The sequence below is a fragment of the Nicotiana tabacum genome, chromosome 4 (genome assembly GCF_000715075.1).
Source record: "Nicotiana tabacum cultivar K326 chromosome 4, ASM71507v2, whole genome shotgun sequence".
Classification (NCBI taxonomy): domain Eukaryota; kingdom Viridiplantae; phylum Streptophyta; class Magnoliopsida; order Solanales; family Solanaceae; genus Nicotiana; species Nicotiana tabacum.
This window is the reverse complement of record NC_134083.1, coordinates 120,650,721-120,677,718: the sequence shown is the minus strand read 5'-3', so window position 1 is coordinate 120,677,718 and position 26,998 is coordinate 120,650,721. Positions and strand designations below refer to the sequence as shown.

The window sequence follows — 26,998 nt, the reverse complement described above, 5'->3', positions numbered from 1 at the left end:
AGAAGTCGTCGTTGAAGAATGTAGGAGGATCTCAAGTCTCAGAAAAGGCCCTGTTCGGGCTAAATATATATATGAAAGGTGTCGATATGTGTTTTAGGAAGTGTTTAGCAGTAAAGAGGAATCATGAGAATATTCACAAGGGAAGTAGAATGGTTTCTTAAAATCCTATAAAACTTATAATGGGGAAAGAGGGTGGCTAAGAAAGATCTGAGCACGATGTTACTTCGCATATTGAGGCAATGCCATGCATGTTGATGTTATCAGGGTGTGCGCGCAAGCTAGTAGATGTTATTCATTTGAAATAGATGGCCCCATAAGAAAACTGACCTAGTAATGTCTTTTATTGAGAAATTTGAGAAAACAAGTTGCAAGTACTAATAATATTATAACCGTATCAAGGAAAGTTTTGTAGAACTCAATTCCTAGGAGGTCATATGAAAGAGAAATCAGATATAGATGTTCCACTAATGATGGAATATGTCAAGATAAGATGATCATTTATGCCTATAGGCAACTCAAGAATCATGAGAAAAACAATCCAACACATGATTTAGGACTTGCGGCTGTGATGTTTACATTAAAGATTTGGCGTCATTATTGTATGGGGTCCAGGTGGACATATTCACGGACCAAAAAATCCTTCAATATATTTGCTAATAGAAGAAATTGAATCTAAGGTAGAGAAGATGGCTTGAGTTATATAAGGATTACGGCATCAATATTCTATATCATCCGGGGAAGCCAATGTTGTGGCGGATACTCTTAGCCGGAAATCTATGGGTAGTTTGGCTCACTTAGAGGCATGTCAAAGGCCATTGGCCAGGGAGGTTCATCAGCTAGCCAGTTTGGGAGTTCTTCTTGCGGACTCTAGTGAAGGAAGGGTAATTGTGCAAAATAAGGTTGAATCCTCGCTTGTTGTAGAAGTCAAAGAGAAACAATACAACGATCCATTGTTGGTGCAATTGAAAGAGGGGATTCATAAACATAAGACCATGGCCTTTTCTCTTGGCATGGATGATGGTACACTAAGGTACCAAGGGCGACTATGTGTTCCAAATGTAGATGGTCTCCGTGAAAGAATTATGACTGAAGCTCACACTTCTAGGTATTCCATACACCCAGGTTCTACAAAAATACATCATGATCTTAAGGAAGTCTATTGGTGGAATAACATGAAGGAGAATGTGGTGGACTTTGTGGCAAGATGTTCGAATTGTCAGCAAGTGAAGGCCGAACACCAAAGGCCCGGTGGGTTGGCACAGAACATAGAAATTCCAATGTGAAAGTGGGAAATGATTAATATGGAGTTTATGGTAGGATTACCTCGTATCCCTCGTAAGTTTGACTCGATTTGGGTGATTGTGGATAGACTCACAAAGTCAACACACTTTTTGCTGGTTAAGTCTACCGACACATCGGAGCAGTATGCTCAGTTATATATCAAAGAAATAGTCAGGTTGCATGGCACCCCAGTTTCCATCACTTCTGATCGGGGGACACAATTCACTGCTAATTGTTTGAAGAAATTTCAGCAAGGCTTGGGTACTCAGGTGAATCTTAGTACAACCTTTCACCCACAGACTGACGGGCAGGAGGAGCAGGCTATTCAGACGCTTAAGGATATGTTGCATGCTTGTGTTCTATACTACAAAGGTAGTTGAGATGATCATTTACCACTCTTATAATTTGCCTACAACAGTAGTTATCATGCCAACATTCAAATGGCATCGTTCGAGGCTTTATATGGAAGGAGATGTAGATCTCCCATTGGGTGGTTCGAAATTGGGGAAGCAGAGTTGATAGGGCCAGACCTCATACATCATGCTATGGAAAAAGTTAAAATGATTAAGGAGCGGTTGAAGACTGCACAGAGTCGTCAGAAGTCCTATTCGGATGTTCACCGTAGAGATTTGGGGTTCAAAGAAGATGATTGGGTATTCTGGAAAGTTTCCCCCATGAAAGGTGTAATGCGATTTGGTAAGAAAGGAAAATTGAGTCCGAGGTATGCCGTACCGTACATAATCATTCAGAGGATCGGTGAGGTGGCGTACAAGCCTAAGCTACCGCCTGAAATGTCATTAGTGCACCCGGTGTTTCATGTGTCTATGTTGAAGAAAATAGTTGGAGAACCGACAGTCATTGTTCCGGTTGAGACTATGGAGGTTAATGAAGAATTGACTTATGAAGAAATTCCAGTTTCTATTATTGATCGGCAAGTCCGAAAGTTGAGAAATAAAGAAATTGCCTCCGTGAAAGTGCTATAGCGAAACCAACGGGTTGAAGAGGCTACTTGGGAGGCCGAGGAAGATATGAAGAAAAAGTACCCTTGAAGTAAATTATAAAAAAAATTATTAACAACTTTGCATCTCAAAAAGTTAGCAGGATATATTTCAAATAAAATATATATTATAATCTTTTAAAAAATAATTAGGCCTTATATTAAACTTTAGCTTTAGGCCACATATGAGCTTGAGCCGCCCTGCTCGAACGTAGCTGCTGGTTAAGGTGGAGGGATCTTAGCCATGCCACCACAATCTTTGGTGGCAACTAAATGACTTTCTAATGATAGCTAATAGCATATATTTTTAAGGAACTTTTATTTAATCAAAGATATTGTATATAGTAAAATATGTTTTGTTGAGTGATTGCATAAGAGAGTGACACGTGGAGCCGAAGGAAAAGAATAGCTAAAAACGAAGACAACTAATTCATCTGTTATCGGAATGAATGGTGCTCATAAAGATGGAATAAATGCCAACCACCCAGTAGCATTTAATGGAGAATATTCTACAACATTTAGTACACTAGCCGTTATAAAGAATTTGTTATTCATGCCCGCCGTTACACATTCTTCAATGGCCCTCATAATTGACATTAAAGAAGAGCATGATCCTAGGACCTTGTTTCCTAGGTGCAGCTATAAATAGTGAGCTCTATTATCATTGTAAAGGGGACGAATTTTCTCGCAGACTTATGCTATAATCTATTAAAAGCTTTATACAATTTTATCTTCTTACTTTTTGATTTCACTGTTGTTGTGCTCGGAAGCTCTGCTGTTTCTGTTATTTCATCTTCATCTCAAGGCTAGTGTTGTACATTTATTCAATCATTCTATTATTTCAGGATTAACTTAATTCACTTGTCTAGAAACTACGTATAAATTTAACTGTACCATTTTACGGGTAAACAGTTTGGCGCCCACCATGGGGCATAGACAGTCGTGTAATTAAGTTGGTCCTTGCCTCTTTCACTAACGTATTTTGATTATTTGTTCTTAGCAAAAAAGCTCAGAAAATGACAGATAATGGTGTTAACAACACACACAATCTTGAGACCCAAGGAGACCAGCCTCAACACGAGGATTCAATCAGTGATAACCACAATGAGGGGAACGATGCCACGCCGGTCCACGGCAGGCGGTACCCACGACATGCACAGGAGGTGACTCCTGATGATGTTGAAGAGAAACATGTTGTCGAAGCAGTAAGAGTCTTGCAGAAGCAACACGAGGTCATTCTAGGCCATCTCACACGGCAGGATAAGGTTATAATAGAACTAAAGCAGGCATTATCGTGTACTTCCAAAAATGCGAATGGATGATGTCGAAGAGAAACATGTTGTCGAAGCAGTAAGAGTCTTGCAGAAGCAACACGAGGTCATTCTAGGCCATCTCACATGGCAGGATAAGGTTATAATAGAACTAAAGCAGGCATTATCGTGTACTTCCAAAAATACGAATGGATGAGGTCCACTTTCTCCTAGTGCTCCCGCAAATTAAACAACGCAGATGGTTGACAACAACACCCTGACGGGCGAGGTCGGCTTTGATGGGGCCGGGGGGAGCGGATCCGGTCGCAACAACAAGAGCGATCTCTTCACAAGCGAACTCATATGGTTTATGAGGGAAGTGAACGCCCACATAGACCAAATTCCGGGTGCACCACTGGTGCTGAAAGGGCCGGACTCAAAGAAGTATACCCAGTTGCCGTACAAACCCAGTGCGACACCAGAATTGATCCCGAAGCGGTTTAAAATGCCCAACATGCCGAAATAAGATGGGACTTCGGACCCTCAGGAGCATATTACCACCTATACAAAAACGGTGAAGGGGAACGATTTAGCTCCCCACGAGATTGAATCTGTTTTGCTAAAAAACTTCAGAGAGACTCTCACGAGAGGAGCCTTGACGTGGCATTCGCTGTAACCCGAGCATTCCATAGATTCCTTTGAGATGATCACGGATTCTTTCATTAAGTCTCATGTCGGGGCCAGAAAGATGCAGGCCCGGAAAGCCGACATATTCAAAATTGCACAAGGCGAATCCGAGTCGCTACGGGAATTCGTAACCCGGTTCAAGAAGGAAATGATATTTCTCCCGACTGTTCCGGATAAATGGGTGGCTGAAGCATTGACAAAGGGTTTGAATCCGAGAAGTTCTGATGCTTCCTGGAAGTTGAAGGAAAGCTTGCTCGAATTCCAAGCGACGACTTGGGTGGATGTTCACAACCGGTACGAGTCAAAGATAAGGATTGAGGATGATCAGCTCGGCTTCCCAAAGTCAGCCAAAGGTCGGGAGAAGAATAACGAAAAATAAAAAGACGATTTCAACACAGACAAACGGTCTTCGAGGGGCCAATTTTTGCCCTACGAATGGGCAAAAAGACGCGACAAATGTTTTCGGTAGGCAGACACGTTCGTTACTGATAGAATAACTGATCGCGTCCGAAATAACAGATCGTTATAGGACAAGGAAGCATCAGGTTCTTGAGATCCTTAATATCCCAGACTTTCAGAATACAACTTCAACGTTAGTGTAGTAGAGTTGGTATTGGCTGTGAGGAACATTAAAGAAGCACGGTTACCGAAGCCGATGAGGTCCGATCCTAGCCAGAGGGATCCTAATTTCTGGTGCGAATACCATGGGACGGGACCCCGTCCGAACATACCAACAAGTCCCATAATATAACATGGACTTACTCGAGACCTCAAATCACACATAACAACATCAAAACGACGGATCACACCTCAATTCGAACTTAATTGAACTTTGAACTTTCAACTTCCAAAACTCACCCCGAAACATATCAAACCAACCCGAAATGAATCCAAATTTTGCATACAAGTCCCAAATGATATAAAGAAGCTATTCCAATTTTCGGAACCACAATTCGAATCTGATATCATCAAAGTCAATTATCCGTCAAACTTATGAACTTTCCAAACCTTTAAATTTTCAACTTTCGCCAATTTACGCTGAAACCTTCTAGAAACATCCAAATGCAAATCCGGGCGTACGCCCGAGTCCTAAATAACCATCCGGAACTAACTAAACCATCAAAACTACAATCAGAGGTCAAATACTAAAAAAGTCAAACTTGGTCAACTCTTCTAACTTAAAGCTTCAATCATGAAATTCATTCTTTCAAATCGATTCCGAATAACCTGAAAATCAAAACCGACGATTCACACAAGTCATAATACATCATACGGAGCTACTCATGCCCTCAAACTACCGAGTGAAGTGCAAATGGTCAAATCGACCGGTCAGGTTGTTATATCCTCCCCCACTTAAACATACGTTCGTCATCGAACGTGCCGAGAGTCATTCCAAAGCCATCAACCGCCGTGAAACCTTACCATGCACTTACTCAGGGGTGATTCCACATCACCTTATTCCATATAGGCCCGACAACACAACGTAACTGAAGATCATTACTTCAACCTCAGCCCGTAAACCACAGAATCCAATTTCCAACACCTGGAATTTCCTACAAGACCCGAATCTCGCTGCCACACACTGTATGAGTCTGAACAAGTTGTATCAAGTCATAACCATAACCCAAGATGTAATCACATGACATACCACAAGACTCGCATACTCGTAGAAAAATTTTTGATCATAGTAGCTGCTCAAAATAACCCAATGCCGGCAATAAACCTCATATCAAACAAAACCTCATTCTAAAACCTTTGTACACTGTCGATGATGAAAGAAACAAGCAAAAACTCCTAACCACTCATCAGATCAACAAGCCATGGAGATCCCTCTCCTTCGACAAGAACTATAGCCAATTTCTAAGCCGATCAGCGGCATTGTCCTTTCAAATATACTGCAATCAAATCTGATAGCACTCATTCTAGGTCTGACGACCTCCTCTTATCAAATACAAGCTACTCTACTGACACGCAACACCAATACTACACAGATCCATAAATCGTGCAATCCGTGCACCAATACGCAATAATTCAAATGTACTCAATCATGGAAAATGACTCAAATGAGAGAATCGTCTCGCAAGTTTAACAAATACCACCACAACCGCAATGCCATGAGTCTATCATACACAGTAGAACCACGACACACGAATCTGACACAAAGGATCATATCTCAACATAACTCTTTTGCAATGCGTGACCCCGTCCAAACACTGTCCATATGGAATACCTCAAGCCACCATGCCCAAAATCAACAGACACGTGTAATTTGACCTCAAGTACCCAAGGTGCATGACCATAACCGCGGAGGAACCAATAACATAATACCACAGTCCGGAAAGAACATAACCAAATGTGCAATCAATCATTCAATACCCTAATATCCATCTCGCTCAAATTCCGCTATAAGGCCCAAATAGGACCTACCATGTGTGCCTATAACCAACGGATTCCAACCCCTCATAGCATAGAAAGGTAACTAATAGAACATCTCAGAACACGAATAAGCTCAACTCTAACAGAATGGCACATCCTTGAACAACAGCAGTACAGAGTCAACCAATCTGACCCGTTGTAGAATACATATCTTCATTGGTCCTGCCAATGGACCCCAAATCTACTCTGGTCACCCACAAATAGATACATAACCCTCTAAAAGTCCACAACGGCTGAACCATAACACATACTATCACATCGCTAGCTTTGGCCACATCTTTACATTCCACAACCATGAAACTGTAACACCCCAGAAAATTTTAAAGTAATTAAGCGCTATTAAGAAAGTTGATGTGCGCTAATTATATTATTTTGTGTGCAGACAAGGGTTATTTTAAGAATGATATCAATTTATCATGATAATATATTTATTACGTACATTAAGAATGGTTTATGGTCTAAGAAGAGCCCCAAGGCTAAGGCAAGTTGAAAATTTTATGATGGGATAAAGCTTCAAGTGAGTTCGCACAAGATCCTACTTCAAACGCATGTTGCTACCAAAATTTAACTACTTAGAAGGTGATATACCTATAATATTAAATCCCTTTGAGTCTAGTTTCCATCGCTTCAAACCGTTCATCATTTGAACACTCCTACAAAAAGTTATGACCAAATTACCAAAGGCTGGAAAAATGCGATTCAGCGACCAATTCTGCGATCGCAGAATAATTATGCAATCGCGAAACTGCTTCTGCGATCGCAAACTGGTCGTAGAATGGACCAGAACAGCCCAGTTCTGGGCACTAATTTTTGCGACCATTTTGCGACCGCGGACCTGCTTTCGAAGGGTTAATTTTTCTATTTTCATAACCCAACCTCATTTTGATAAATAGGCTTTGGAGTTTATTTTGGGGCAATTATCTCAGATTTGTTAGAGAGAAGTAAGAGTGTTCTAGAGAGAGAAAGTAGATGAAGTGTTTTGTTCATAAAGATCTTGCCCAAGCTTTGAAATCCAACAAGAAAATCTCACAAGATCTTCATCTAAGAGGTAAGATTCAAACCCTTAGTTTTCAATTTCGAGTTCGGGGGTAAAAGATGGATGATTGGGAGTATGATTCTTAGGTGTAAGAGTATTATTTATACATGCTTGTACTAATAAGGTTTGTGGGAATATTGTTGAGCTCAAATAAGTAAAGATTGGGTGGTGAAGTGAAGGAAATCTTGTAGAAGAACCTTGTAGTTAAATTTGCACACCTAGTGTTTGATAAAATGCTCAAATGAGCTGAGACCATGAATATATTCCTAATAATGGTTCAATTTTGTTATGTCTCAAAATAGATTGGGATTGTTAGAATTTTCGGAACGTTGTAGTAATTTAAGGAAAGCTCAAAGCAAGGTATGTTGGCTAAACTTTCTCTCTTAGAATAGATATCCATAATGTTTCCGTAAGATCAAGTATAATTGGCTCAAGATTCCTAACTTCTATATTCCGGGTTACTCCGTATAAACTTGTTTATTCTGAATGAGCCTTATGTCGAAAAATAGATGTTCAAAGTATGGTTTGCGTATTAAAATGCTATGTCTTTAAGTCGTGTTTTAAATGAAAACTAGTATACCAATTGGGTGAGAAAAACTCGATATGCTTAAGACTCATAATTGCTCATATATGTACCTAAAGTTTTGATTGGAAGTATCTTATTGTTGATAATCTTTAAAGATGCTTGAAAATGAAATAAGCGAATTGAAGAAATAGAGTGTGGCCAACGTGCCAAGAATTTAAGTTATAGTTGTGGCTAGTGGTGCCAATGAAATGAGAATATGTGATAAGGATTATGAAATGAGCCTCGACTCAACTGTTTTAAAATGACTTCGAAAATAGAATTGTCTAAAAGCTTTTGTACTCAAGTTATGCCATATGTGGTTGTTTTAACAAATACTGTGCTTTGTGAGTATTTTCAATGTGTTTTGCGTTCTTACATATTCGTGAGTGGAAATTGTGTATTTTCCTTTTTGGGAAAAAGTATTTCAAGAATAAATGGGGTGTCACTTGTTGATGATTTGAACTTGCGCATCAATTGCCAATTATTTTACTTCATTTTTCGGAAAGAAATCTATTGTGCTTAAATTGTTTATTTCTAATGAACTTAAAATTGTGATTTTCGAAATATTCTATATGTTGATATTTGATGGTGATCTTTAAAATTGAAAGAGGTGAAAGTGTGAAATATCAAATACGGCCATCATGCGAGGAATAACGAATCTTGTGAATGGCCTAATGAGCCATGGAAATATTACCGTTGTGAATGACTGAAAATACTAATGAGAACTTATACAATGTGAAATATGTTGAGGTGATTATAATTGTATTTATGTTACCTCTGTGTGCAAATCAAATCAAAAATATTTTTGGGAGCATCATTAGCAAAACCGAGGAAAGGTGGGTCATAAGGCCCACACCTGAAACTACACGCACCGGTGTAGAGTGAATTATGATTATTCCCCTTATTTGGGATAAAATTAAAATATTGGAGAAATTGTGATATTATTCCCCTTAATTGGGATGAAACTGGTAATAATTGTGGATTGGAAAAGTCAACCCACACGGCATATGTGGGAAGGCGGCTTAGCTGATCGGATGGAGATCAGACGCCATATTGCGCATATGGTGGTACTACTCTTGGTAACAATTTTCTTTCGCATCACATGTCAAACCATATTGTTCGTGGGGAGATGGCCTAGCCGATCGGGCGTGATCGGACTCCGTGCTAACAAAGACGGTGGTATATCAGTGCTAATGATCTCCCAACCAAAATTGTATATGAAGTTCGTATTTTGAAAATTATTATGTTTTAACTGAACATTTGGATATTGTTGATTATGACTTGTTGTTTCTATGTGTTGCATTTTCTTATATGGGCATTCTATTTTGAAAGAGGAGTTGCTATACATACTAGTGCTATTCGACAGTACTAACGTCCCTTTTGCCAGAGGCACTGCATCTTTAATGGATGCAGGTGGTTCTACAGCAGGCGACATTGATCAGTGATAGCAGTGCACTCTTTTCAGCTGATTTGGTGAGCCCCACTTCATTTTGGGGTCATGTATCTTTTGTTTCTCATGTACTGTGTTTTGAGGTATAGCCGGGGCCTTGTTGCAGACATTTTCATATTACTCTTCTATTGTACTTAGGGCTCTGTAGACAAGTTGTGGGTTATAGTTGATGTTGGGAATTGAACTAGAAATGTTGGTATTTGGAAATCATGTTTTTTTTTTTATTAATTTTATAAACTCGTAATATTTTGGAAATTATGAATGGAGCTGCTAATGAGAATGAAAAGGAAGTTGTTAATAAAAGCTTTTCAGTGTTTGATTAATGGAGTTCATCTCCTCTTTATTCATGGATGAGTTTGGGTAGAACTAAATCTAACAGGCTTGCTCGGTCGGGTTCTCTCGGTTGAGCGCTGGTCGCACTCCTCGAGTTTGAGGCGTGACAAAAACGATCTGTTTCTCAGAACTTCTGGTCTCCAAGTCCATAGAACACATGAATTACCATATCTGATCCCAACTCCACTGCACGAATGTATAACACATATCTCATACACGATCATCCCACGGGGAATACTTCTATAATTCTTTCGTGCCACATAGCAAAATATGAATATCAGTAGTCGGTCAACCAGGCGAGTACCACAATACCAATGAAGCATTCATAAGTCTGAACACAGTGCACCTTCTGAAATGCGCACCCTTCCCAGGAATTACCAAATAGTTATAGCATTCATCTAAACTTTGGAAGCCGTCCATACTGTCTAAGAATTTATGATCTTCCCTTCGAAACGGACCCGTGACCTTGCACATGCAAATCTCAATCCCACATAGCACGCCACATCTATCATGCCATCATAGGAAAAGTACGATAATCTCATAATAAACTCTGAGTCGCAAGAAAACTACATACTCAATTGGCCAGGAACCTTCCATTTGATCTCATCCGGAGAAAATCACAATACGCAACATGTTCCTCACGCCGGTAGGAAATATACACCTCTAATCGTGGTAGAAATCCTCGAGAGCACTTTGAAATCCATTTGCACACAATTAAGCTGTCAGAACTGAATCTCTCTAACTCAACCAAGACACGCGAGTCGCCAAACCCAAGAGTACTGCTACAAAACACATGTAGAAACTCACCATATCATGAGAACCAAAAGAATCGAGCATACCATTACCCTATTGATCCAACCTACTACCAGGCTGCCCTATTTCTCCGAGTTCCTTCCGAATTACCCTCAAGTTGACACTCCTCCTCACCATAATACCATGATCCTCAACCAAGACTCACCCCAAAATATCCTAGAATAAAACCACATTGCCTTAAGGCCCATACGCCGTTGTATTCCCTCTTAAACACCCCAAAAGTATCACAACCGAGACACTCACTCTGAAGAGACCTTCTGTGAATCTAAAGACATTTTCCTTCACCTTCCTGATGCTGAAATGTAGAATCCATAATGATATAGAAATGCCACAAGTCTCGACACCATCCAATGAAAAATCTCAGATCCTAGCCATATACAAATCCGAAAAAATTCACAATTGCTACATAAAAATCTTGAATCTATTAGAACTTTCTCGAGAGTCATCCACTCTACTAAAATCTCAATTGCACCGCCCCAAACGGGCCAAATGACTTGTGCCCCATTAGCACGACAACACTAACAGAAGTAACCCCGCCTTAATGCAACCGAGCAAATTCCTACTCCATGCGCACTATATCCTTCACGAATAACACCTCAATCATTCCATGATTCCTATATACCCATAAAGTATAATACACCATGCAACCAGAAATTTCCTTGCTTAAGTCATCCTCAAAACCAGCCTCTACAAGTCATAATCGATCCACAAGTATGCCTCAGACCGAAACCAATACAACACGTAACCATGAAATCAAATCGTCGATAGCAGACTCCCCCACTTGGATCAAAGCCATAGATCAAAATACTTGATAACTCACAATACCCATACTCTATTATTGCCATAATACCGCAGTAAGATTCAACTAAATCCTTCATAAGCTCATATAACACAAACCATATAAAAACCTCAAATCATCTGCTAAGCTCGCGTTCATCCTCATGACAGTCAAGCCAACCTCCTCAAGCGATCCGAACTCAAGTTGCTACACATATAACCCACCAGTAAGAGAAAACTCTCCACAGAAACAACATACGGATCACACAACCTCAGGACACCCCACAGGTGATAACCCGCCTGCTTAGCCTCAAACTGACATCTCTCTACGCCCTTTCACAACCACAACTCCTACGCAATCACTTGTTTTTCCTGAGTCTGAACTCATCAATAAGTCATGAGAATCTAATTCGTTCCACAATTAAACAACATGAAAGATTTCAACACACTCATAACTCATGACTATACATCAAATCACGATAGAAATCAAGCACCCAATAGTCCTTTTACATCTCAAGAAAACTCTTCTCGTCACACTCAAACCATCTTAACACAACCCGCGGCCATATCTTACTCAACACATAGCCATCCAACCACTTATCGAGCCACAAATTCCACTAATAGGGACATTTCCGGACTTATAAGTCCAAAAGCACATGCTCACACAACTGAAATCCCTGTGCTCAAGCTACTGTCAAAACTCGGCCTCAAGTCCTCCAGACCGGCCCATCATCAGCACACCGAAATCACATCTCGCACCTCATCCATGGAATCACAAGCCAGCGATGCACAGCTGATACCGAGCACTCACATGCGCACACGAATGCGTGGAAGGAATTCAAAGAGTTATATTTCAAGCCGAATCAATTTTGCACGATAAGGTAATAAATATGGGAAATTATCCTAAATACCCTGTAGCCTCTCGAAGATAGATATGGACGTCATCATACCGATCCGCAAGACTCTACAAGACACTTGCTCATGACTCGTAGAACCTATGAACCTAGAGCTCTAATACCAACTTATCACGACCCAAACACCGAACCGTCGTGATGGCACCTAAACCGACCCGCTAGGTAAGCCAATTAACAATAAAGCACGATATAATAATACTAATGTGAGTCAAAGATGAGATAACTGAATTTTATACAACTCCCTCAAGGACTGGTAGTACAAGTCATGAGCTTCTAAGATTTAGAATTTACAAAGCTAGTATGAAATAAATGCATCATCTCTCTGAATGTACATAAACAGATTTTTATAAGTCTAGGGCTACCATTAACAAGAGGCAGTTGTAACTGGAACGCAGGTACATCTTCAATGCTAGCTCCCTTCATACATAGCAACATCAACATCCAAACTCTACACGCAAGGTACAGAAGTGTAGTATGAGTACAACCGACCTCATGTACTTAATAAGTAATAAACCTAACCTTAGGTTGAAAGTACTGACGAGCTGGGACAAGGGTCAGAATCTAACTCCAATAACCAGCAACAGTTCATAACAATATAATAAAAGGGTACATGAAAATAACTGAGAGGTAAGATGCTCAACTCGTTCACAATTACAGAAAATAGACATGTTTTTCAAGTATGACAATAAATCCCAGATCTTTCATCGAAAGTCCCAAAAGCATACGAGTAAGTTTGAAAACTGTGATTTGTCCAAAAACCTTTCAACAATAAATAAGATGTTTTCATTTTCAGATAGCATGAGGAAAAAACATCTATATGCCTATATATCAAGATACAGGTAAGATCATGAATGTCACCAAAATCAGGTAGTAGAAGGAAATGCATCTCTATGTATGTATCTCAAGTACGCATGTCAAATGCAATGTATCTCAGTGATGAACTCATGTGCTCTGACTTTCAGAGTACTCAATCTCAAGGTCCCACTCTCTCACTCATCACGCTCAATACTCAGCACTGTACAGGGTAGATCCAGCCCAACCAAACATAAATACAACATCACGCTCAGTACTGTATATGGCCAATCCAGCCCAGGGAAGATCCATCCCAAATATATATATATATATATATATATATATATATATATATATATATATATATATATATATATATATATATATATATATGGGTTGCGCATGTGGCGAGACACAGTATCGTATAAAGCCAATCCAGCCCAGGGAAAATCCATCCCCAAATATAAATGATTCGGGCAAAATCCATGCCCAGGGAAGATCCATCCCTCAATATAAATCAATTGCGCTCACTGTGGGTGTGCAGACTCTGGAGAGGCTCCTTCAGCCCAAGCACTATAATAAGCCAGATCCAGGCATAAATAAATAAAACATGTTACGGCGTGTAGCCCGATCCCATAAATATCACTCACAATCAGGCCCTCGGCCTCACTCAGTCATCAATCTCTCCAGTCCCTCGGGATCACAATGCCCATACTAAGCAGCCCTAATCAATGATACGAGATGTGACAATACACAATAACAGAGACTGAAATATGATGTGTAATGATGAATGCGACTAAGTACATAACTGTAATTAAGCAAATAACTCAACAGCTCAGAACGACCAATGTGGGTCCAAATAGTATCAGCATATAGCATAAACATGATTTATAGCATGAATTACAGCTTAAGTGCTCTAACACATAGAGTACGGTAAAAATGTTCAGATAAAATAGTTACACAGTTCCATGGAATCGACTAAATCACAATTTACACGGTGCACGCTCACACACTCGTCACCTAGCATGCGCTTCACCTCAACATCAATCACATAACACTTAATTCGGGGTTTCATACCCTCAGCACCAAGTTTAGAAGTGCTGCTTACCTTGAACAAGCCAAATGTAACACCGAGCAAGCCAGACGATGCTCCAAAAATGCCATCTCGCGCGTACCGCCCTCTGAACGGCTTGAAACTAGCCAAAAGTAACTGAAATACATCAAATAATGCCAAAGGAATCAAACCCAATCGATAAAGGTTGAATCTTTACTCAAAAGCCCAAAATCAACCAAAAGATCCAATCCGGGCCCGCACCTCAAAACTCGACAAAACTTATAAATCTGACAACCCATTCAATTACGAGTCCAACCATACTAGTTTCACTCAAATCCGACTCCAAATCGATGTTCAAAACTCAAAAATTCACTTTATGAAATTTTAAACAACCCCCCAAATCTCACTTTTGAAATCATCAACCAATTGCCAAACACGAAGATAAATTCATGAAATATAATTAAAAAATGAGTAGAGAACACTTACCCCAATCCATGTGGTGAAAATCACTTCAAGAATCGTCCAAATCCGAGCTCCCAACTCAAAATATAACCAAATGAACAAACTCTTGATTTATATGCTTCCGCCCAGCTGTTCTACCTCGTTTCTCATGCCAAACGATCCAAAACTCACTTTTGATGCCTCCAATTGATTCCTTCTAAAATGCCAGTCAAGTTAGGCTTTTGAATCACTCCATTTGACCTTATAATGAATGAGATATGTTGGTTTCAATATTTGCAAATAGTGCAGATTTTTAAATACGAATTCAGTGGCAATGTCATAATTAATCTGAAAAATCTAGCAACCCAATTCTTAGTAAAATGACCATAAATTCCTAATACGATGTCGAAACTTAATGATTCAAGTTTCTATAATTCCAAAATTATGATACGGATCTAATACTTCAATCAAAACAAAAATTGGAGCTCATTTGCTTAATATGATACCATTTATGCTTGAAGAAACGACGTCGAAACATTTTTTAAAAAAAAAAGGACAAGCGCAACACAACCCAAACATATTTGAAACTCACCCGAGCCCCTAGGGACCCCGTCCGAATATACCAACAAGTCCCATAATATAACATGGACTTACTCGAGACCTCAAATCACGCATAACAACATCAAAACAACGGATCACACCTCAATTCGAACTTAATTGAACTTTGCACTTTCAACTTCCAAAATTCGCACCAAAACATATCAAATCAACCCGGAATGAATCCAAATTATGCATACAAGTCCCAAATGACATAAAGAAGCTATTCAAATTCTCGGAACTATAATTCGAATCCGATATCATCAAAGTCAACTCTCCGTCAAACTTATGAACTTTCCAAACCTTTAAATTTTCAACTTTCGCCAATTTACGCTGAAACCTTCTAGAAACATCCAAATACAAATCCGAGCGTACGCCCGAGTCCTAAATAACCATCCGGGCCTAACTAAACCATCAAAACTCCAATCCGGGGTCAAATACTAAAAAAGTCAAACTTGGTCAACTCTTCTAACTTAAAGCTTCAATCATAAAATTCATTCTTCCAAATCGATTCCGAATAACCTGAAAACCAAAACCGACGATTCACACAAGTCATAATATATCATACGGAGCTACTCATACCCACAAACTACCGAGAGAAGTGCAAATGCTCAAAATAACCGGTCTGGTTATTATAAGAATTGTACTGGTTTGTCTATGTTTTTTATCAGTAAAAGATGATACTGATATAGTATATCAGGATTCTAGACGCAGAGGGTAAGAAAAAAGTTGTCTTAGAATCAGTATTGAATAATTGATGTACTTTACTATTTTAAAAAAGCAATACAATTACATTCGGTTAAAGCAGCAAAAAAGATATTCAAATATCATATGATACCAATATGGTATACAAGTATACCAACAGAGTATATAATTGTTTTGCTACACACCTGCACCTACCTATGACTATACTACTATATAAAATAATATATTAATATTATGTGTTGTAACTAATATTTTTTCCTTTGGTTTTACAGGACAAATTCTACCCCTTGCATATGCAATTGTTGATTCGGAAAACGATACATCGTAGGAGTGGCTCTTTGTGCAGTTCAGTTCTACCTATGGGCAAAGATAGGGAATGTGCATTGTTTCAAACATGCATGATGGTATATGGAGAGCAACTTCAATTGTTTATCCAGAAGTCCCTCATTGTGTATGTATGTTCCATCTGTGGAACAACATAAAAACGAACTTCACGAAGAGCCAAAAAAAATCAAAGAAGTATACTTTGCGTTAGCAAGAGCATACACTATTGAAGAATTCAACAGGCATATGGCAAAGTTAGAAACTATTGATAGTAGAGTAAAAACATACCTGATGGATATTGGATATGATAAATTTTCCCAGGCATATTCCAAGACAAATAGAACCACGACCATGACATTGAATATTGCAGAATCAGTAAATGCATCAAACAAGCACGCAAGAGACCTCCCAGTTGTGAATTTGCTTGACTTTATGACGACATTGATTCAGAAATGGAATTACACCAATCAGAAGGATGTCGTGGAATCATTTATGAAAATAGGTGTAAAGTATGAAAACATATTGGCAGATAATACAATCTTATCACAGACGATGACGGTATGCATTTTCAGAATCATAAAAATACTGCATGTACTGTAATTTTACTTCTACACTTTAGAGATTTCACTAAACAACTGCATATTGTTATTAAAAAAATACTATTACTTCATACAACTAATGACTTTTCTTAATTAAAATTATATTAGGTATTGCTATCAACTCAATTCTTACATTTAGTAATTGATGGCCAAACAAGAAATGTGGTGCGCCTACATGAAAAAAACTGCACTTGTGGAAGGTTTCAGCTAGACGATATTCCATGTCCACATGCAATGGCAGTTATACAAAAATTTCATATGGATTCATACAAGTATTGCTCGGATTACTACAGCATAGACTACTTGCTGAAAACATATGAGATACCAGTAAACCCTCTGTCGGATGAAACAACGTAGCAAATTTCAGAACATGTCTCTTCGCAGGTGGTACTTCCACTAAAAGGAAAAATCAAACTAGGAAGACCTAAAAAGAATAGAGGCATAGGAGGTTGGGAAGGAAATACAGTTACATGTGCACTATGCGGGAAAAAAGGACACAACCGGAGAACGTGCCGAAATATTCCAAAGAGAGATTGATATAATGCTTCAATATTTTTATAGAAATCATATATCATAGAATCATATCATTTGAATTGCAAAGAATAAAATGCATGTCTTGCACTAGACATATATTTGGTATGGTGATTCTTTGCCAAATTACTTTTTGGCAAAAAGTTTATATGGCTACTTGTATTTTCAATAAAAAATTATTTATTTGCTATTTTAGTATATAAAAGTGGGATGCATTTACATCTAGTTGTTGCACGAAAAAAAGCGCTAAAATATAATGTGATATCCAAGTGGTATATCTGTATACCTTATTGGTATATTTGTATACCTTATTAGTATCAAAATATGTGCAGAAATAGAAGTGTGCCCCAAAGAAAACATTTGTACATACATCGTTAACAAAATGGGCACGCTTTGTAGGTCATGTCAATATTGAAGTATAACAAATTGGAAGCCATTTATATGCAGTTACTAGTGGGGGGAAAAGGTACTCAAATACAATGTGATACCCAAATGGTATATTTATACCTTATTGGTATATAGTTGTATTGCACTAATATGGTTAAACCAAAATATGTGTAGAAATACAAGTGGTGCATCAAAAAAATATAACATTTGTACATACTTCCTTAATAAAATGGGCACACTTTGCAACTCATGTCAATATTGAAGTATAACAAAAAGATATTCAAATACAATGTGATACCCGAATAGTATATTTGTATACCTTATTGGTATATAGTTGTATTGCACTAATATGGTTAAACCAAAATATGTGCAAAAATACAAGTGGTCCACCAAAAAAATGCAACATCTGTACATACTTCCTCAACAAAATGGGCACACTTTGCAACTCATGTCAATATTGAAGTATAACAAAAAGGTACTCAAATACAATATGATACCCAAATGGTATATTGTATACATTATTGGTATATAGTTGTATTGCACTAATATGGCTAAACCAAAATATGTGCAGAAATACAAGTGGTGCACCAAAAAATGCAATATTTGTACATACTTCCTCAACAAAATTGACACACTTTGCAACTCATGTCAGTATTTACATCTAGTTGCTGCAGGAAAAAAGGTACTCAAATAGAACGTGATACCCAAATGGTATATCTGTATACCTGATTGGTATATAGTTCTACTGCACTAATATATCTGAACCGAAATCTTTGCAGAATACAACTGGTGCAGCAATGTAAAATTTGCATAGAATTTCTTAGATTCAACTACAACTAAAAGCTACTCTCAATACAAATTCAAAACCAATTCGCTTTCTAAAAATATTTCTTCTCATTCAAATCAATAGTCGCCTTGTTCTTCAACCAAATAGAAACATAGTTTCTCTTTTTGAACGTCGTAACTCCTTTAAAAATATACCTCCAAAAATAACTTTTGTTGTTGTATTACAGCGAACTAACGGTGCTCCTCCTACTACAAATGGCAGTAGGAGTAGGAACTAACAGTGTTGTTGTAACAACCCTATTCTGCACTAATAGCTTGACTTCAAGTGCTGAGAAAATTTAGTCTCCGAAAAGCACTGCTAATAAACCAACAACTTTATTGAAGAAGCCTAAGAAAAGTCTAATAAAATAAGATAGATTCCAACATTAAAACAGTTATAGCGACATATTGTACTATTACAATTGTATTCCTAGAACACACTTTTAAAAGCTAGCGTTTTTACAATCTAAAAATACAAAATACCACACTTTACCAAAAACTATAAAAATTCTGCAAAGTTTTCATGCTACGATTAACTAAAAGCAAAACGAGACATATACTACTTCTTGCGCTTCTTTCCACGAGTCTTTTTTGTTACTACTGGAGCCACAGATTCACTTGATTCACCATGCAACGGCTTATTCCTCCCATAGTGCCACAGCAGTATACCAAACCTAGCTCGAAGACCATCCACATCAAAATTGGCAATAGGGATTGGAAGACCTTCAATAATATACTCAGCAAAGCATGCAACATATACTCCAAAAATTATTTCTGTTGGTAAAGCTCTCGCTTCTCTCTACTTTCTCTCTCTAGAGCACGATAGTGAATTTACCGTGCTCAGCCATCGAAAATGGCCAGAGGAAGGCCGGCGAAGAAGCAAAATAATAAGACGGCAGTGGCCATTGAGGCTATAGCCAAAAGGATTGGTGTAATAGATGCATGCAAGGAGGGCGAAGGAAACGAAGAGGAATCAGATTGGCCGACCTTGCCAAATCGGAGGAGTGGACCTAATACACCACTCTCCGGTGCAATTATCACTGGAATTATACAAATGAGCAGTAATCGGAACAAAGGAACTCCTCAATCAGTGGTTTTAGCACATGCATGTGGTGAACTTCCACAGAAGGACCATAAGGCACAAGGAAATGACTAGGTGACGGAAATACAAAAGGTACCGGAGGAACCACAAGCGAAGGGACCTGAGAATAAGACATGGGCAAATCTAGTGGGTAATAACAGTTTCGGATTGAGAGGCATAAATCTCAGCTTTGTGAATCCAATAATGCAAAATGGGGAAGCTATAGTGGAATTATTGAAAAATTAGGTGGAGAAGGAAACAAAGAAATGGAGGAATGCTATAATACTATATGTAGTAGGAACCATACCTACGATCGGAGCTCTGGAAAGGTTTGTTGCTAGCCAATGAAATTTTGTGTCAAAACCTATGATATTCTACCATAATAAAGGATATTTTGTTATAAAATTCACTAATATGGATGATAGAGATGCGATTCTGTATTCTGGACCTCATACTATTGTCAATAAACCTATAATCACAAAAGGCTGGACACCTGACTTTAATTTCAAGGATGAAATTCTGAAAACTATTCCACGGTGGGTCACTTTGCCAAATCACCCATTGAATTGCTGGAGTGCTGACTCTCTGAGTAGGATTGGGAGTGGGCTAGGGGTACCTTTGTACGCAGATGAGTTTACATCTAAAATGGAAAGGGTATCATATGCTCGAATACTTGTATAAATGAATGTAACAGTGCCACTTCCTGTAGTTATCAAGGTGCAGGACCCAAATGGAAGGAAATTTAGTCAAATGGTGGATTATATGTGGAAACCAGAATACTGTGAAACATGTTTGATGATTGGCCATTGCTGTAAAGAGATAAGGCAGCAGGAAAATTCAAAAACTGTGAGGATCAATGTGCAGAAGAAAGTGTGGCAAGTCAAAGGGGCAACAGGTCAAATGTAGGGAAAAGAGAAAGATATAGAGAAAGCAAACACTAAAGAGGGAAAGCAAGAGAAACAGATAGCAATGAAGGATGGCAGGAAGTTGGAGTTGGGCTACTAACTATGATGGAAATGGAAAAGGAAGGATATGGTTAATATGGGATCCTAACATCATTCAATTTAGTGAAATATGGAAGAGCAATCAACTAATACATGGAAAGATGACTATTGGGGCAGGCAGTATACAGTTCTACTTTACAACAGTATATGGCTTACATACTATTGAAGATAGGAAAATCTTATGGCATGAACTAGAAGGGATTCATAATGGAACTGATGGGGCATGGATTGCAATGGGCGACTATAATGCAATATTGGGAGTTGAAGACAGGAAAAGTGACAACCCAGTGCAAGAAGTGGAAATAAGGGACTTTAGGGATTTCATGTTGAACAATAACATGAATGAACTAAAATATATAGGGAGGAAATACACATGGAAAAACAGCCATGTGTGGAGCAAAATAGATAGAGCCATAGTCAATACAGAATGGATGACTACAATGAAACAAATGGAAGTGATAGTGATGGATCGTTTCATATCTGATCATACTTATTCATTTTGATGAAACAAGGCGGGGGGGTTCAAAGCCATACAGATTCTATAATTATGTAGCTGAAAATCTAGAGTTCTTAAAAGTGGTGGGGAATGCATGGAGTACATCTAATAAGTGGCAAGGAATAGAGAAAGTGTGGCAGAAACTTAAACGGGTAAAGCATGAATTGAAGAAGTTGCATACTGAGGAGTTCAAAAGGGTCAGAGAGAAAGTCCAAACAATTAGAAGGCAACTACAAAAGACACAAGATAAAATGCAGGATCCAGATCACCAAACATTTCTGTTTGATACTGAGAAGGAGTTGAGAGGTAAATTAGAAAAATGGGGAGTGATAGAGGAAAGTATTATGAGGCAAAAATCAAGAACACAAAGGTTAAAGCTTGGGGATTCAAACAGTGCATACTTTTATGCATGTCTGAAGAATAGAACTTCTATGAATAGTATCAAATCTCTTGTGAATCAAGATGGCAAGCTGCTGCAAAATAAACAAGAGGTGAAGGAGGAAGTAGTGGGATTCTATAAAGAACTACTGGGGAATGCTGCTGAACAAATGCCTATGATTAATCCAGAAATAATGAGAAATGGTCCAATGCTGACAAAAGAACAACAATTGAAGCTAATAGAGCCAATCACCACAGAGGAGACTTGCATTGCAATGAAGAACATAGACGAAAACAAAGCCCCAGGATGTGATGGTTTCAATGCTTTCTTCTTTAATAAAGCATGGTCGATTATAGGGGAAGATGTGATTAATGCAACAAAATATTTCTTTGCCACTGAGGAGATATATAAGCCAATCAAATGCACTGCTATGACTCTGATCCCAATGGTTAAAAGTCCAAGTTCAATTAAAGAGTACATACCAATCTCTTGTTGTATTGTGTTGTATAAGGTAATATCAAAGGTGCTCACTACAAGGCTAATGGTTATGGATAGCCTTATTGATGTAAGTCAGACTGCCTTTGTGCCAGGAAGGATTATCTCTGATAACATTATACTAAGCCATGAATTAGTGAAGGGATATGGGAGGAAGGGGATAACTCCAAGATGTATGATTAAACTAGACATGCAAAAAGCTTATAATTCATTGGAATAGTGTTTTCTGAAGCAGATTCTGAGGACAATGAATTTTCCTACCAGATTTGTGCAATGGATTATGAAATGTCTTACTACTGTGTCCTATTTAATCCAGATAAATGGCAGGCCTACAAGTCCTTTCCCAGCAAGAAAAGAGCTAAGACAAGGGGATCCACTGTCTCCATTCCTGTTTGTCTTAGCCATGGATTACCTAAGCAGGTTGCTAAGAACACTGAAGAACCAGCCAGCTTTCAATTACCATCCAAGATGTGAGAAATTACAAATTATCCAGTTGGGGTTTGCTGATGATCTATTGTTGTTCTGTAGAGGAGATGAAGTATCTATCCAAATGCTCAATAACTGTTTCATGGAGTTCTCTAGAGTGTCATGTTTGAAAGCAAATAAGAGCAAGAGCTCTATATATTTTGGTGGTGTAAGCTTAGCAGTGCAGAAGATTGTTATGGATAAACTTGGTTTCTCAAAAGGAGAACTACCTATAAGATATCTGGGAGTCCCACTAAGCACAAAAAAGATGTCAATCATACAGTTTCAACCATTGTTAGATAGGATGATTGGTAGAATAATATCATGGACTGCAAAGTTTCTTTCATATACTGGTCGACTTCAATTGATCAAGAGTGTCCTGTTATCAATCCAAATTTACTGGTCCCAAATATTTGTCTTCCCAAAGAAGGTGATCCATCTCATAGAATCGATATGCAGAAAGTTTCTATGGTCTGGGGGTGTTGATATATCAAAAAGAGCTTTAGTTGCATGGGACAAATTGTGTCAACCAAAAGCTACTGGGGGATGGAACTTGCTAGACATAGCATTGTGGAACAAGGCTGCCATATGTAAACTGTTATGGAATTTAGCTCAAAAAGGACAAGTTATGGGTACAGTGGATTCATAATTACTATGGGAAAGGTATAGATATAAGACATATTGAGCCCAAGCAAGCTTCATGGCTGGTGAAAAAGATATTGAAGGCAAATCAATACAAGTTAGATGCTGGTGTTAACATGACAGAGATATTTGAGAAGGAGTACATAACCATCAATAGCATATACAAGCAGTTAAGAAGTGAACAAAGAAGATGCCTTGGAGGAAACTGGTATGCAATAATGGTGGAATGCCAAAATAGACTTTTATTCTATATTTGGCTATCCTGAGCAAGCTGAATACAAGAGACAGACTAGCGAGATGGGGGGTGTCTAATGAGCTAATATGTCCTCTTTGCAATATAGAAGAGGAAAGCATTGAGCACCTATTTTTTAAATGCACTTTTACAGCATCAATATGGAGGAAACTACTGCAATGGATGGGTATCAATAGGCAAGCTATGAAGTGGTGTCAAGAAGTAGAATGGGCATACAGCAATGCAAAAGGCAGATCAATAAATGCTGAGATATACAGAATGGCTCTAGCGGGTTGTGTCTACTATGTGTGGCAGGAGAGAAACCACAAGATTTTCAGAGCTCAGCAAAGGCAAGCAGGGATAATGATAAAGCAAATTATACAAATGATATATGGAAGGAGCTATATGATGCCAAGACTAAGAAGAAGGCTTGAAGAGTTAAACTTTTATCCATGAGCAAAAGATGAAGTACTGGCAGCACATACAATTGATACAAAATGGACTGATAGTCAGTAGGTAGTATAGGGAGTTTTTTTGGTGATACTAAGGCCTGGGAAGATGTCCAGACTTAGTGATTTTTGTTTGAGCTGTAACTTTCGTGCTTTGGTAATAAAATATGATAATTACCAAAAAGAAAAGTTGTATTTGGTTGTATTTTATTTATAGTTGTATTTTTTTTAATGTTGTATGAAAGTTAAAAATTAGTTGTATAATGTATGAGTCGTTATATAAAATTTGTATTTAATTTATTACGAATTTTATTGTGTCGGCATATTTGTAATCAGTTCAATCTCAAATGGATCAGTCAAGTCCTTTCCCATGTGCAGACCATTTTCTACTACAATGTCACTTCTTTGGTTATAAAATTCAATGCTAACTAGAAACAGATGCCTCTGCCACCTTTTGAATAGCTTTTATGTGCTTTCGACTACGTAGAGAGTCATATACATAAAAACATCTCTTATGGAATGATACACACCCAATATCCAATGCCACTTTTCTGCCAAATTAATTGGAAAGAGGACATGATCAACCTGGTGCATGGAGTGTTGCAATACATCCTAAATTCTTTCAAGTACTCTATGATATCGTCTGATCTATATATCAAATGATCTTGTTTCCCACCTTTTACAAATTCTGTGTAAACCCTTTGAATGATATTATTAAAAAGAGTATTTGTAGTTATGACTTTGATTGGCATATTAATTCCATATTTCGCCTTCTTCCTAAGACAGTAGAATATAATATTCAAGTGCTGCAAAAAAAAAAGAGGAAGAAAACATGACTAACACTAACAATATGCATGAACTAATACAAAAACAAACAAAAAAGCCGTACATATACCGAACTAGACAGTGGCCTGCCAGAATAGCTTAATGTGTGGAAAAATGTCTTATCATAAATCTGTTCAACTTCAAAGTCAAAACAAGGGTCCATCTTTCGCTCACGAAGTAAATACACTTCCATATTTTGTATAAAAGAAGATATGGATAAGAAATACATCAACAAAAATTAAGAAAACATGAAAACAAAAGTACATGGAAACGAATACACACTCTCCCAATTGCATGTCTGCTTCAACAAAGTTTGAGAATGCAGTCGTAAGCTTATAGTTAACAGCCATTGAAATATCATTTACAAATGGAAATCTTCCTTTGATAACCTTCGAGGATCCCCCAACTGCACTAACACCAAATTGACAGTCATTCCTACACGGCGACTGTTTTACAGCTGCAGGGCGCCTTTTCCATGTGAAAACTGTAGGAGTTGTTTCAACATCTGTTTGTATCTGGACAACAGCTTTTGATATCGACTGATCAGGTTTAGAATTATTTACATCACAAGTTGTCAGTTCATTTCAAGATTGATTTACATTACATCTCCCTCCTTGTGTAATGGAAGCAATTAGATCAAGTTGAGAATCAGTATATTCAAAATCAGAATCCAAGTCAAGATCACCCTCATGTCGACAGGGAGCTTAAATTACAAAATTCTAGTGAATCAACAAATATACAAAGTTAAGAAAAAAAATTTAAAAAAGAATGAAAAGTTATATATAGAAGACGTTACCAGAAGGCAAATTCACATTACTGTCACCTACATCCGCTTGACCAACACCATCAACCTGAGATGCTGAACATATAAAAGCATTATCAACATCACTATTTAAATAAAAAAATATCAAAAATCTCTCATTTACATACCAACTTCAGAATTAGTAACATCAATAATCATACCCTGTGGAGCAGTATTTTGTAGTAAAGGAGGAGCTTTAGACTCAATAACAGCATCTGGTCGTGTCTGTGCAGCGATTCCTGATGGCAACGATGCAGGTCCAGACTTTTTAACATCATGAGATGGATGCTTATATTTTACTTGTTGTGTAATGGCGGTGATTTGATCAATTGCAGATGCAGACAGTTCAAAGTCAGAATCCAAGCCAAGATCATGCTTATTTACAAAGGGGGCTGAAAAAAGTTAAAAAAAGGTTAGTGAACGCACAAATACATAAAGTTAAATAAATAAAAGAAGAATAAGAAAATTGCATATACAATATTTTACCAGAACGCAATTCATCAGTAACTACGCCATGCCTTGCTGTGATATTCTTCACATTGACACCACTGAAACCACCCTCTCGACCAACCCCACCAAAACCATACACTAAACATATAAAAGTATAATCAAGAGTACTATTTTCAAAGAATAACAGCAAAAAAATACCACCAAATCTGTTATTTACATACTAGAAGGCGCTTTGGGCGTGCTATCTCCAATAACTACAGGATCATTTCCACTGTCGCCCCTTTCAAATTGGTAATAATCATTGTGCATCTCACCAAAGTAAGGATTATTATCCTGTTGCTTATGCTGAAAATGAGAAAATAACAATTTTATTATTATGTATATTGCTAGAATACTATGTGCACTAAAAGTAAAGAATAGAATAGTATCCTATAAGCATATATTGCATCTTTGAACAATATACTATAGCATTATATTATATAAAAGAACGATACTGCTGAATTTCTCTCTCGTTTCATTGATTGTCTACCAATAGCTGCAAGCACCTCCTCAAACTTGGTCTCTACAAAAAGCTTCAAACCTTGTAACTCCTTCATTACCTCAGCATTGGTAGGTTCGGAATCACCTCCAATACTTTGATGCATACTTTGTGTCTTTGGCAATTGAGTGCCAAAAACCTGAAAGCTATCAGGCTGACTGTCAGTGCAATAAACTTCAATTTCAAAGTATAGACCACGCACATCAAATAGTTGCTTCTTAGCATCAGTTGGGGTGATGTTCTTTAGCTGCAATTATTAATGACACTAGTTAAAAATAGAAATCACAACAAAACATGGAAAGATAAAAGATCCCTATAACCATATGATACCAACATGGTATACATG

At 38.0% G+C, this 26,998-nt stretch overlaps 1 protein-coding gene across 1 annotated transcript; it reads left to right on the top strand.

Moving 5' to 3' along the window:
- The first annotated feature begins 16,536 nt into the window (after positions 1-16,536).
- Positions 16,537-17,408, top strand: LOC107811217 (uncharacterized). Its single transcript, XM_016636106.2, has 2 exons — positions 16,537-17,010; positions 17,160-17,408. The coding sequence occupies exons 1-2, from the start codon at positions 16,537-16,539 to the stop codon at positions 17,406-17,408; spliced, it is 723 nt and encodes a 240-aa protein (XP_016491592.2).
- The last annotated feature ends 9,590 nt before the right edge of the window (positions 17,409-26,998 follow it).